The sequence below is a fragment of the Arvicola amphibius genome, chromosome 5 (assembly GCF_903992535.2).
Source record: "Arvicola amphibius chromosome 5, mArvAmp1.2, whole genome shotgun sequence".
Taxonomy (NCBI): domain Eukaryota; kingdom Metazoa; phylum Chordata; class Mammalia; order Rodentia; family Cricetidae; genus Arvicola; species Arvicola amphibius.
The window spans coordinates 33,882,235-33,894,919 of NC_052051.1; the positions used below are offsets into that span (position 1 = coordinate 33,882,235).

At 40.4% G+C, this 12,685-nt stretch overlaps 1 protein-coding gene across 2 annotated transcripts in view; it reads left to right on the forward strand.

Annotated features, from left to right (window-relative positions):
• Positions 1–12,685, forward strand: part of Kif16b (kinesin family member 16B) — a 248,663-nt gene that overhangs the window by 169,340 nt on the left and 66,638 nt on the right. Inside the window, exons 21-23 of one of the 2 annotated variants that reach the window (XM_038329838.1) lie at positions 2,051–2,147; positions 3,430–3,480; positions 4,733–7,436. In XM_038329838.1, coding sequence (XP_038185766.1) covers positions 2,051–2,147; positions 3,430–3,480; positions 4,733–6,835 — 2,251 coding nt within the window. In that variant the 3' untranslated portion in view covers positions 6,836–7,436. Of the gene's footprint in view, positions 1–2,050; positions 2,148–3,429; positions 3,481–4,732; positions 7,437–12,685 lie in introns of those variants that run through there. The other variant, XM_038329839.1, reaches the window with a different exon arrangement.

Genomic DNA, 12,685 nt, shown 5'->3' on the forward strand with positions numbered 1-12,685 from the left:
TTGCTCATTCTCACTCCTCCCATTCTTCGGCTGGACTTTGGAAACTCTGTGGCTCTCTGCCTCTGCTTCCTTCAGTCGTTGGATGAAGGTTCTGTGGTTACATTTAAGATAGTCATCAATCTGACTGTAGGGCAAGGCCAATAACTCTGAATTTTGATTGGTTATACTTTTTTATAGCAGTCTTCATCTGTTGCAAGGAGAAGTTTCCTTGATGACTACACTTACATATGGGTATAATGACAAATATTTAGAATGTAATTAGGGATTATGATAGTTTAGTAAATTAGTGGTTGTAGATTTTCTTACAATTCACTAGCACTAGGTTGTTAGCTAGGTTTCCAGTACCAGGCATGATTTTGTTTTTCTTGAATGAGTCTTAAGTCTAATTATAGAGCTATTAGTTACCTCCAAGGTATGTGTGCCACTACTACACCCTTAGGGATATATTACAATGCTGGATGATCATAGTGCATAGGTATCATAGCTGAATATATTGCTTGCCTCCTTCCTTTGGAAGTTTATGTGGCACCTTCTAATCCCATGAAAGCTAGTTTGCAGGAGGGGGAATTCAGGACAGTTCCAGCTCAGGGGTCTCTGGGATCTGTTTCAGAAGTACATAGGGTCTTCAGCAATAGGGACTTACCTTCTATCTCTAGGGGGCAACCAAGTACAACAGCAGTTGGGTGTATGTTTTGGGAGTCTCTTGGACATCCCTGGCTAATAACTCAGATGAGGACTCTCATGTTTGGTATTGGTGTTTTTGTTAAGTGGTCTTGGCTCTTGGCAGGAGCTCTACTAACCAAGATGAGAAAGTTCATTAAAATTATATATATATATATAAAGTATATATTGTATTAACTATGTATTATAGTATATATTGATTATATATTATTAACTATATATACACAGAGTTAAATTATCACATGTTTGTTTGGGGTAAATATTTAATAGTATGATTATGCTGGCCTTTTTGGACATCCTTGTTGTTATTTTACCTGCCTGCCTCCTTCTTCTGATACCTCCCTCCACTTTGCCCGAAGAGCCACTGCCCCGTTTTCCCACTTTCCACATCAGATCTTTTGTATCCTCTTGACTCTGTTTCTTCTGCTGGACTAAAGCTGGCCGATAAGAGACTCCACTGAACACCACTTTGATGGTCAAAGCTGATGTGGAAATTTTATACAGATTCAGATACTTCCTGTTAGACACCAGATATTCGTTGGCACTCGTTTTATTAGTCAGTAGTTCCTGACTTCCTTTCTCTTGTGGTCCCTTGCCAAGCAATCCACATTGCATAACTTTCAGATGTGGTCTCAATGGCCACAGGTAGATAACCTAGTTGGAATTACAAGATAGGCCAGGAGAGTGCAAGACACTGTTCTAGATGAACAGTCAATATCCTTAGAATATTCTTCCACCTCTTTTTAATTTTTAGTAATCATCATAAATGGCCTTGTGCTTAAGAAATAACTATCGTTAATGTCTTCCTGTTCCAAAAGAGGAGACCCTATGGTCTGTCTTACAGTGGGATCTATGAACACAGAGCCTCTGATTCCATGGCTGTGATTTGCCTTTACCCTGAATGTGCTATTGATGATAAGCTCCCTGGAGGGTTCCAGTGGAGCAGCCTACTCTCCATTCACTTTCAGTTTTCTCTTACTTATTTATGCAATCCTGTCCTCACTTGGGGAAAACCCAGAGAGTGAATACATAATACCAGACTTAGAAAAAAGAAAATAGCGTGGCATCCCAAATTTTCATTTATATTTAATAAATAAAACAAATACCAGGATTTTTAAGTCCTAATAGGGCTTTGCTTTTTGTTTTCAGTTTTTCCAAATAGCACACATGAGAGAAAAGACCTGATACCTCTCTTTCAGAGTCTAGGCTGTTTGACTTAGCATGATGATCTCTAGTTCCATTATTTATGCACATACATGGCCTTAGGAATGAATTGACCCCTAGTATATGGGGCATCTTGAAAGCATACATAGTGACTGTGTGTACCAGTTAGATATATTCAAAACTGTCACATTTCCACGGTTTTCAGGATCAGTGCATACATAGAGGAAGAAGTCCAAAGACGCCTTCATGATTTGCACAGGGCAATTGGTGATGCCAGCCATGCACCTGCTGATGTGATGAAGGTGAGCTAACGGAGCCAGGTTGTATGGTCGTTACTGCTGCTTAATGAACATTCAGATGTGGAATGTTCCAGAAAGAGCACAAAATATCAATTGGATGGCGCTGAACAGGTTTCAGATAAAGTTAATTGAAGAGTAGCTTATTTTACAGTTTTATAATTCTGAGAAAACATTCATTAAATACACATGTTAAGGTGTTAAGGTTCTTAACATTTTTTATTTGCTTTGATTTCTAAAATTTCTACATGTAACATTTTCTGTTTTCTCCCCAAATAAAACCAATTTCTAAAATACATAATTTACTTTGTAAATTATTCCAAGTAGACATATACTTTTCTTCTTGAAATGTATACTTTTGTAAGTTGTTTTTTATCAAATGACAGCTCATGTCTTTTGTATTAGCATATATAAATTTTAAAAAGTAATCATTTTTGTGATACTTTTGTCCATACATACAAGATAATTTTATACATTACAGCATCATCCTCTTTCATCCCCTTCCCCTTGATTTCCATCCACATCCTTAATTTTGTATTTCTTATGTTTTCATGTCCTGATAGGGCTTAGTCTTCGGGGTTTTTTTGTTTTAATTTTTTTTTAATTGCTCATTTGAGAAAAAGTCTTGATATCTCTTTTGTGAATCTGGATTGTTTTGTATAATGTGATGATCCATTACATCTATTTCTTTGTAACTGACACAGTTTTGCTCTTCTTCATGGCCGAATGAAACGCCATTACAAAGCCTCTGTGTATACACACACAAACACACACATACACATACACACACACATATCACATTTCACATTTTCTTTACCCATTCACACATTGATGGGCTCCTGTCTGATTTCCTAACTTGCCTGCATAAACATGGCCATGTGGGTTTCTCTGATCCCATGAAGACTGAGTATTTTGGATATAGTCTCAGAAGCAGTATACCTGAGTCATATGGGACCTGTATGTGTAGTTTTGTTGTTTTTTGTTGTTGTTTTTGAGGCACCATTGTACTAAATTTCATGACTTGCAGACTAAGGAGATCTTGATTATAAGTTTGCTTTTTAAACTTAACATTAAAAGTTAGTGGTTTAGTTCTCTGTCCTGCAAATAAATCAATAAGAGACTTGTTTACTTTGTGAATGTAAATCCTGAAGAATGGTTGTCATTTTTGAATGGCAGGTATGTTTCTTTAGAATTTTGTTCTCATAAATACTTGTAATGGAATCAATTTTTTTCTCCCTTTTATGAGAATGCTATAATTTAATACAGAAGGCTTTTCTCTTCTTTTCAGAGTAATGAGGAACTTCACAATGGCGCCACTCAACGTAAGCTAAAATATGAGGTAGGTAGTGATTTTTCAGATTGATAGGGTTGTTTAAATTATGGCATGCTTGTGTGATTAAATTTTCTTAATGTTTAGTTGCATAATTAGAATTTTGAAGTTCCAGTGAGATTAATGGCTAATAGAGAGGGCAAACTATTATATAGACATAAAATTAAAGGGAATCCTACAGGCCTGAAAATTCTTTGGCTTTATTTGAATGCCCTGTATCTGTGCCCATTTTCTCATTAGCAACAGTATCCTTTCTCTTGGTCTGCATTTAAAAGGCAGAATTATATAATCAAGATAAGATATAAGGGGGCGGTGGAAATGAAACTGAAAGCTTCTGTGTTTTTTTTTTAAACCTGTTCATTTTGTAGATATATAATTGGCAGTGGTACAAAGGAAACCTTTGATCAATTGTCTTGTCTCTCTGGTGGACAGATGCTATTAGAACATACAATTGGTAAGAATTCATTTCTATTTTCTTCCACCAAGGAGAATGCCATTTTCATATAGCCCAAGTACGGTTTTTTTTTTGTTTTTTTTGTTTTTTTTGTTTTTTTTTTTTTTTTGCGCTAGGTGATAGAAATCTGCCCACCATATCTACTGTCCATTACTGAGCAGAGAGAAAAAGGGTGTGTGTTCATAGTTTCTTGACTCACTGGGACCACACCCATTCCCCCTGCTAGTCATCCAGTAATGACATTAGCCTTCTTTGGACATCTTTCTAGTGGGTACCTGTAGGAGAACAAGAAGCTGCCTTTTATTTCTTTGTGGCACCCGACATATATTAGGCATGCAGCAAGTCTTCCTTAGTGAAGGTTTATAGGTATCAGCAATGGTCGTTTAATTAGGGGGAAGATGATTAAAGACTTACATGAAATGAACCAAAAAAAAGAGGTGGGCATGTTTGCAATATGGTCATACAGCTATCTGTGACCTTTTAAACAATGAATCAGAAGTCTGGGGATGTACCTCGGAGAAAATGCAATCACAGACCAAGAAATGGATACTGTGGAAAATCCTAACCAGTGTGTTTCTATCAAAATGTCTACCAATCTGTTAGACTGTGTAAGATGGAAATTGATGTTCTATATATGAATCAATCATCTGTTCTTAAATCATCTATCAATCAGCACAAATGACTTAGGCTTTCTAGCTCACCTCTCAATTAATGCACTCCAATGAAACCAATGGATGCGAGACTCACGATGTGCAAAAGAATCCCAGAGTCAAACCCCATTTCAACCTCTTTTGACATCCTAAACAGAAAAAACAGCCATGGTCTGCACGGTGTGTTATCCCACTTCTGCCTAAAGATGATACTGACTCTTACAGCGTCCTTAGAGAAGAAGAGATTCAGGTGGATCTGAGCAGCCATCCTACGTCCCAGAGCACCTCACAATCCACAGCTCTCTTCATGGCCTCCCAAGAGAGAATGGCTCTGTCCCCAGGGCCTGAGGTACTAAAGAACACTAGTGGTAAACTTTGTTACCTTGGGAGCTCTGACCACCTTGAGCCAAAATGTGTTCATCTGCCTGAAATCACTTTCCTTAATGGAACCAACACTGGGGATGCGCAGAATTCTCAGAGTGAATCAGAAAATGGCAGTGGGCTGATGACTCACGAAGAGAAACAAGGCTGGGGAATCAAGTCCAGCTGGACGCTGCTGCAACACATGTCCCAGCTAGCACCAGTAGTCAGAGGGAGCCAGCAAGCCGTGCAAAGCAGGGTGCAGTGCTTTGTTTTCTCTGAAAGCATTTCTCAAAAGGAGCATCCCACTGGCAGCTCTCCTCAGAGCACATCAGCCTCCGCATTGTGTGGTGAGCAGCAAAATGAGAACGAGTTAGATGCTGAAAACACTCGCTTTCTAGCTCCGCTAGTCAATATCAGGACAGAAGCAAAGAAAGGACTGGGATATTTTTACCACAAGCTCTCAGACCTGTATAAAGACACCAGTGGTCACCTGATACAGGCTGGGACGAAAGTAATGAGCCAAGCCAAGCATGTAGGGAGTATGTGTGACTCAGGTGGACTGGCCTCCCAAGTGACAACTTTCTTCAGAGGCCTGCCACTGTTGGAGCGCTTACCCCTAAACCTGCCTGTGAGGTCACTCATGATGCTGTCGGATTCGCCTCCTCTTCCCGAAACTCAGATTGGCAGCCTTAACAGTGAAGACGAAGGGAGCGCAAGGTCCGCCAAGAGCACAGCGCCTTCCACAGACTTAACCTTCACATCTACAGGCTCACCAAATTCCTGGCTAAACTCAGTTTTCTGTTTTGATTATGAAGATGCTGGGAAGATGACTGCATTTAAGCAGACTCTTGTATCATTCCCAGAGCACATGCGGAGGCTTCAAGAGTTCCCTCTCACAGACCTCCTAGCACACATGACTTGTTCTCTGCCAGAGCCTTTGGGCAGAGTAAGGGCTGTCAAAGGCATTTACTGGCTTGCTGTTGCTAACTGCACCCAACCTGAGCCCCAAGCTGCATGCTTGCTCCTGCTGCCCTCAACTCTGTATGCTCTGGTCCTGTTAGATAATTGCCCAGATTCCATGACCGTCTTTCATGTTCTACCTCTCTCTGCACTGCAGGAGGTCCAGGTCGGCTTTGGTGGGCAAAGCATTCGATTCCTGGGCTCCACACAGGACCTCTTGCTTACCGTACTCACTTACAACAAGAATCTCTCTCAACAACTGTGTCAGGACCTCTTGGGTGTGTTGATGCCTGGGTCTGAAGATGCTGCCCCCGCAAGCCACCCTTTGCTGCAGCAGGATCTGGTTCAGCTCTCTCTTGATTTGAAAGCAGAAATCCCTGCTCTAGCTTTGGCAAATGGAGTTCAGTTGTCTTCCAATTTCCAGAACACCTTGGTTGATATGGTTTACTTTCTTCACGGAAATATGGAGGCCAGCGTTCCTTCTCTGGCTGAAGTTCGGTTACTGCTTTATACCACAGTTAGATTGGAGAGTGAAGCCAGTTGCGCCCCCTGCCTCTCATTCATCCTTGTGAACACCCACATGGCACTCTTGAAGGAGGACCGTGTGTTTTACCCCCACACTCGCTCTCTAAACACACTTCCTCCACATGGGCGATTTGATGTGATCAGATGCCGAGCTCTGAGTGAGTTCAGATGTGTCGTTGTTCCAGAGAAGGACAAAGTGTCAACAATAGAGCTGGTCTTCCTAAATAAGCATGGGCTTCCCTTGAACACACAAAGCAGTCTATCTGAGCAGTGTCAAAATGTCCCAAGCACCCAGATGTTCACTCCGTTGCATCTTCAGGATGGGCAGAATCAGGAGGGTGATGTCTGGAAACTCACTTTCAATTCTCAGGATGAGGCCCTTTGGCTGATCTCATACTTAAGAAGACTCTAGGGAGGAGACTTTAAATACACGACATTTTCTTTTCGATATTTAATAAAATGAGCATTATGAAAACAGTCAAGAAAATATGAATAACTCAGTGTAGTTAATTGAATGGGAATGAAGCAGGACTCTAAAATTGGAAGTGCAAATATTTTGAATAAAGCAAAATGAAAATAGCTTATAGCAGAGAAGTGAAAAATATACACTTATTGCCACCTGCTTCATTGTCTTGAAATTCAGACCATAAATTTGGTTCTACCCAATTATTGGTGAAGTGATTAAAGCATTCTCACTGCTTGGCTTAGTGTCTGTTTATGGCGTGGTGGCTTGGAATCTGGTGGTGCCTGCTGGCCCCCAGTGCACTAATTTGTGCTGCCTGGAAAGGTGCCCAGTCTGGCAGTGACCTTCGCTGACGCCCTCCCTTCTGGCCATGGGTAGCACAGCTGTGAGGCAGAGCATGCCAGCTTCCTTTAACCTCCCCAGCCCATCCCCCACACGTATAACTTTGACCGTGTGTATTTTTATACTAGAAGGACTCCTTGGCTTGTAACATTCCTATGCATTATTTCTTTGGTCTTGTGAAATATATGGTTGCCTTGGATGACATTCAGTGCTTTACCGTGTCTTCCATTCTTCCTGGTCCTTGACCAGCTATCACTCAAATCCTTTAAGACAGTTGTTTGCTGGCCTGCGGCTCATTTGCAGCCGTCCAGCCTTGCCTTGCTCTTCATCTACTTCTGTGTGGCAATCCTAGGAAAACATGCTTTGAGGTATTTTATATCATCTGTTACTTTGCCATTGTCCTTTCTCTTGGATGCATGTCCACTAAATTCCAGAGGCTCCGAAGCTGGTGGAGGGGCGGGGCCTCTTTTCTCCATTTGCTCCCCTTCCTCTTTTAGCTGGGCCCAGCTCAGCACAGTGGGCAGTTGAGTTTGTCCCTGGTTTCATTAAACCACTCATTTTAATTGTGGCTTGGAAGGGAGGGCCCTTCTGTTCTGGTCACATTTTTGGCTTATGTAAAATGTAAATGTGGGCCCTTCATTTCTAATACTAACCCACGATAGGGATGAGTCAAAACCTAACCCGCCCAGAAACTTACCAACTGTTTTTCGTCAGAATTGCCAACAGAGAGTGGCAGGCTGTTCAAGCGTCTCTGCATTTCCATCTGCTTTGCTCTGCGCAGATTCTGGGGAAGTGAGCAGGAAAACATAGAACTGGAGAATGTGTTGTGACCTAGCAACCTTGTTTTCTGTGGACCAGTGGCAGGCTTTTTGTTTTCCAGGCAATTGATTTTTCTTATTTGGGGATGGAGTGTGCTTTTGTCACTTCCAAAGCACTCCTCTCCTAATAGACACATACCTCATTGCCTCACACCACACGCTTTTAACTATATGGAGAACACTGTGAAAATTACTGCCACTGATTGGTCCTGGCTTTAGCTATATAGGTCACCATCTATCTTAGGTAAAACAAAACAAAACAGAAAAAAAAAAAGAACTGAAATATACCATGAGAGCCATCTAATAGCTCATCAGTACTCTTTCTCCTAATTTTCATTTTTCAGCTATTATAATTTGTATTGCTTGTTCTTAAATAGTCCCACCATTATTTTGACAAGTATCTTGAATTTTAAGAAAAGCAGAATTAATAGTCAATAGAACTGAGAGTAACATTGAAGGTGCTGGCAGAGGGTTGTGGTCAGGAAGAAGCAGCAATACAAAAGTGATCTGTCAGGTTAACAGAGAGTGTGTACCTCAGACAGGCATGTCTCCATTATTCTACCATGCTGCAAATAATGGCCCTTAGGGGTTTTTACTTTATGGCACATAAAGTAAATGTAAGCATTATGTAAAATCATGATATTTGTCCTCACACTTTGAGTTGCTGTATGGTTCAAAGGTGATGCTGTTCTATTCAGACCTCACCACATAGTGGAGTCACCTCCAGAGGCCTGTCAGCGTGCTTGTCCCCTCTCTCCTAGGCATACTTTATACCCAGAAATTATATTATATTATTTTTTCTTACTGCCCAAGACTAACATATTTTTAGGAGACTGTTAAGAACCTTTCACAACTGTTTCTGAGAATTTTACATTTTGCATAGAAATTAAAAGAAGTCTACCATGCAGCAATGACTTGGTGGAAACATGTTTATTTTTTAATTTATCTGTCTATATCATACATTTGTTCAGACATCTTCTGATCCCTCTCCCTACTTATAATGCTGATCAGATGCATTCAGGATGGTGTAGTCATAGACCCTTATTCACTTCTGTTGTAGTTTATTTCTGTATGCTCATTAATAATCTGTTCCATATGAAAGGAGTGAGATTGAACCTACTGCCAATTAAACTGTATTCAAGGATGATAGCAATATCCTGGCAACATTTTTCATTTCCAGCATGCTGAGAACTGAGGAGAAGAATGTCTTCCTTCCCTGAAAAGGCTCTGCTGTGCTTCAGTGTCTCGTCCTGATCGAGTGTCAGAACCCATTGATCGTGGTCCACACACAGGTGTAGCTGGGAGAAGGCTGCCTGTCTAAGAGTTTTTGTGACTGGGATGAACACCATGAGCAAAAACAACCTGGAGAGGGAAGGATTTAGTTCATCTTAAAATGTGTAGTCCATTATTCAGAGAAGTTAGGACAGGAACTGAAAGAGGGCCCAAACCTAAAGGCAGAGGCCATGGGAGGGTGCTGTTTACTGGCTTGCTTCCTGTGGCTTCATCAGCCTGCCTTCTTATAGTACCCAGGAACATCAGCTCAGTTGGTGGCACCGCCCACAGTGAAATGGGCCCTCCTACATCAGTGATTAATCAAATACACCAGAGGCTTGCTCACAGACCCAATACATACATAAACACACACACACACACACACACACACACACACACACACAGGGCATTTTCCTGATTAGGATTCCTTTTTTTTTTTCTTTTTTTGGATGATCTTACTAGCAAGTTGACATTAAGAAGCCAGCACAGGGCCCTAAGTGGTGTGAGCTGTGTAGATATTTAAGATGCAGCTCTTCCACATAGTGCATTGTCACTCAACTCCTGCGCCTAGGAGCATTGTCAAAGACGCACGGTTTGTTGTTGTTTTCATTTAGTTTTGTTTAGAGGATGTCTGACCTGTGCCTTAAGCTACCCTGCTTGCAGTAGAAATTGATTTCACAACTGCTTTCTTAGTTAGGAAAAATCTTAGTAGTCATAGGATAGACTGTTTAGCCAGACTCGAGGTTTCAGTTCTATCTCCTTTTGAAACTGAACTAGAGAAAAAGAAAGCTAAGTTCTGTAGTAGAGTAAGGGGAACCAACCCCCTTGCTTGGAGTATTAACAGTTGTTAGTTATTGCTTGAATTCCACAGTAGCAGTGCCTGTGTACCTAGGTTGTGGCCAGCACAGGATATTTCTTGCCCTATAGCTGCAGCCTACACATAGGCACAAATTATCCTAAGACATCATTTTGGATCTGTAGAAAATGGCATTCCTTTACTTGGAAAGTTGGGGTACTACATGTGACATAGAGGGGATTGAGGGAAACAAAACAGAACCTCGAGGATAAATATTGACATATGTAGGTAAGAACTATTGTTTACCATTAAACATGTTCTTACAAATGGATAAGGAAAATATGGTACATTTACACAATGGAGTACTACACAGCAGAAAAAAATAATGACATCTTGAAATTTGCAGGCAAGTGGATGGATCTAGAAAACATCATATTGAGTGAGATAACCCAGACCCAGAAAGATAATTATCACATGTACTTACACATAAGTGGTTTTTAAAACATACAGCAAAGAAAACCAGCCTACAAATCACAACCCCAGAGAACCTAGACAACAATGAGGATCCTAAAAGAGACAGACATGGATCTAATCTACATGGGATATAGAAAAAGACAAGATCTCCTGAGTAAATTGGGAGCATGGGGTCTTTGGGGAAGGATTGAAGGGGAGGGGAGAGGAAGAGAGGAACAGATAAAAATGTAGAGCTCAATAAATATCAATAAAAGAAATGTAATATATAAAAAATGTTCTTACAAACAGACAGACCAACTAAATTATTTTTTCCTCTTTCCAGATGTAAATTTATAAAAGTATAACATGTCAGAGAAGATCTATATTTAAAGTCATTTGGGCGAGTACTGTCAGTGAGTCAAAGGATTAGCAGAGTTCATGTTGGAAAACACCTCTGAGCATTTGACATCAGTGACAGCTAATTAGATATGCCATGTGGCAAATGGTGACTCTTGTGGATGACCAACCACTAGGGGAAGAAGGCTTTGGTAACATATTGAGTGAGGTAACCCAGACCCAGAAAGACAAATATCATATGTACTAACTCATAAGTGGCTTTTAGACATAAAGCAAAGAAAACCAGCCTACAAATCACAATCCCATAGAACCTAGACAACAATGAGAACCCTAAAAGAGACATACATGAAACTAAACTACATGGAACGTAGAAAAATACAAGATCTTCTGAATAAATTGGAAGCAAGAGGACCATGGGAGAGAGTAAAAGGGAGGGGAGAAAACAGAAGGGAGCAGAGAAAAATATATAGCTCAATAAAAACATTTTTTAAAAAAACCGACTTTGGTAACTTCAAACAGTGCCGAATATTGACTCTGTCGGCTAGATTAGAAGCTACAGCCAGAAATTGCCCACCTCTGACATCCAGTGGTCTGTGTTGTTACAGAGGCAGCCAGATAGTGCCAAACCTGTGAGTGCCTGCCTGGACCCCAGATCCCCCTTTTCCCCTGGTGAATAGGTTATATATTGCCTATTGGTTTCTTTTTCATCAAAAAATTCAATTTTATTGCATATTTGTGGAGTTCCCAATACCTTAACCTGTGCATATGTGATGCACTCGTTAGCCCGTTTATCTTAGATGGAGGGCCTCTGTTTAAAATCCAGCCTGGGAAGAGTGTACCAGTGTGATGTTCATACCCAGGGTTATCAGCTCACTTGCCTCCTAGAGCGAACTTGCCCCCCTTCTCTTTTGATAGATAGGCTTCATAATGCTTAGCCCCCATGGAGACATCATGAGGATTGATAGGATTAATGCATGAAAACTGGTTAGCACACCCACAGTATATGGTGAGTATTCGGCAAATATAGCTATAAGTGTGATTCTAATTAATTATTTTCTTTTACTGCTATCACTTCAGAAACATATTGTCTTATGTTTTCTAAAGCTCTGGGTTAGTGTAAATTATGAATATTCAGAGATGTCTTCCTCATTTTGAAAATTAATTTTTTATACTGCATCTTCCTGTGACCCCTCTGGCTTCCTGCCATCCAGAACATGAACACTTGTCAGCCAAGACAATTATCAATCAAGTGGAGCCTAAAGGAAAGACTTGGGATTTGTCTTAATTGTGGTTTACATACTAGAGTAACTTCATTATAGAAATGGCCAAATGTTGAAGATGAATTGAATTTGAACATCTCCAGGTTTTACAGCTTTATGAGCAGCAGTCAGATATATGAAGGAAAATGTTCAGTTGATAAAGACTTTGCAAAATAAGAAACTGATTTTTTTTTAAGTTAGAAAATGTAATCTGTCCCTATTTTTACTTGATCTTATAAATTTGAAGAAACTTCAAAGCCAAACAATATTTTGAAGTGTCTTTACCCTAACTTTCTGGAGTGGTATACCTACAGAAATGGTCTTTTGTTAGGAAAGAGGCTTAGCATGTCTTTTTCAAAGAAAGCTGTCATTTCTGTAAATAAACTAGACTGGTTTCATGTTCCTTTCTCTACTTGAGTCGCGGTTTGTCTCTTCTGTACAAGCAGGGTATTGGCCACAGTGCAGTGATGCTACATTCTCTTTGTTCCCCTTGTCTGATGTG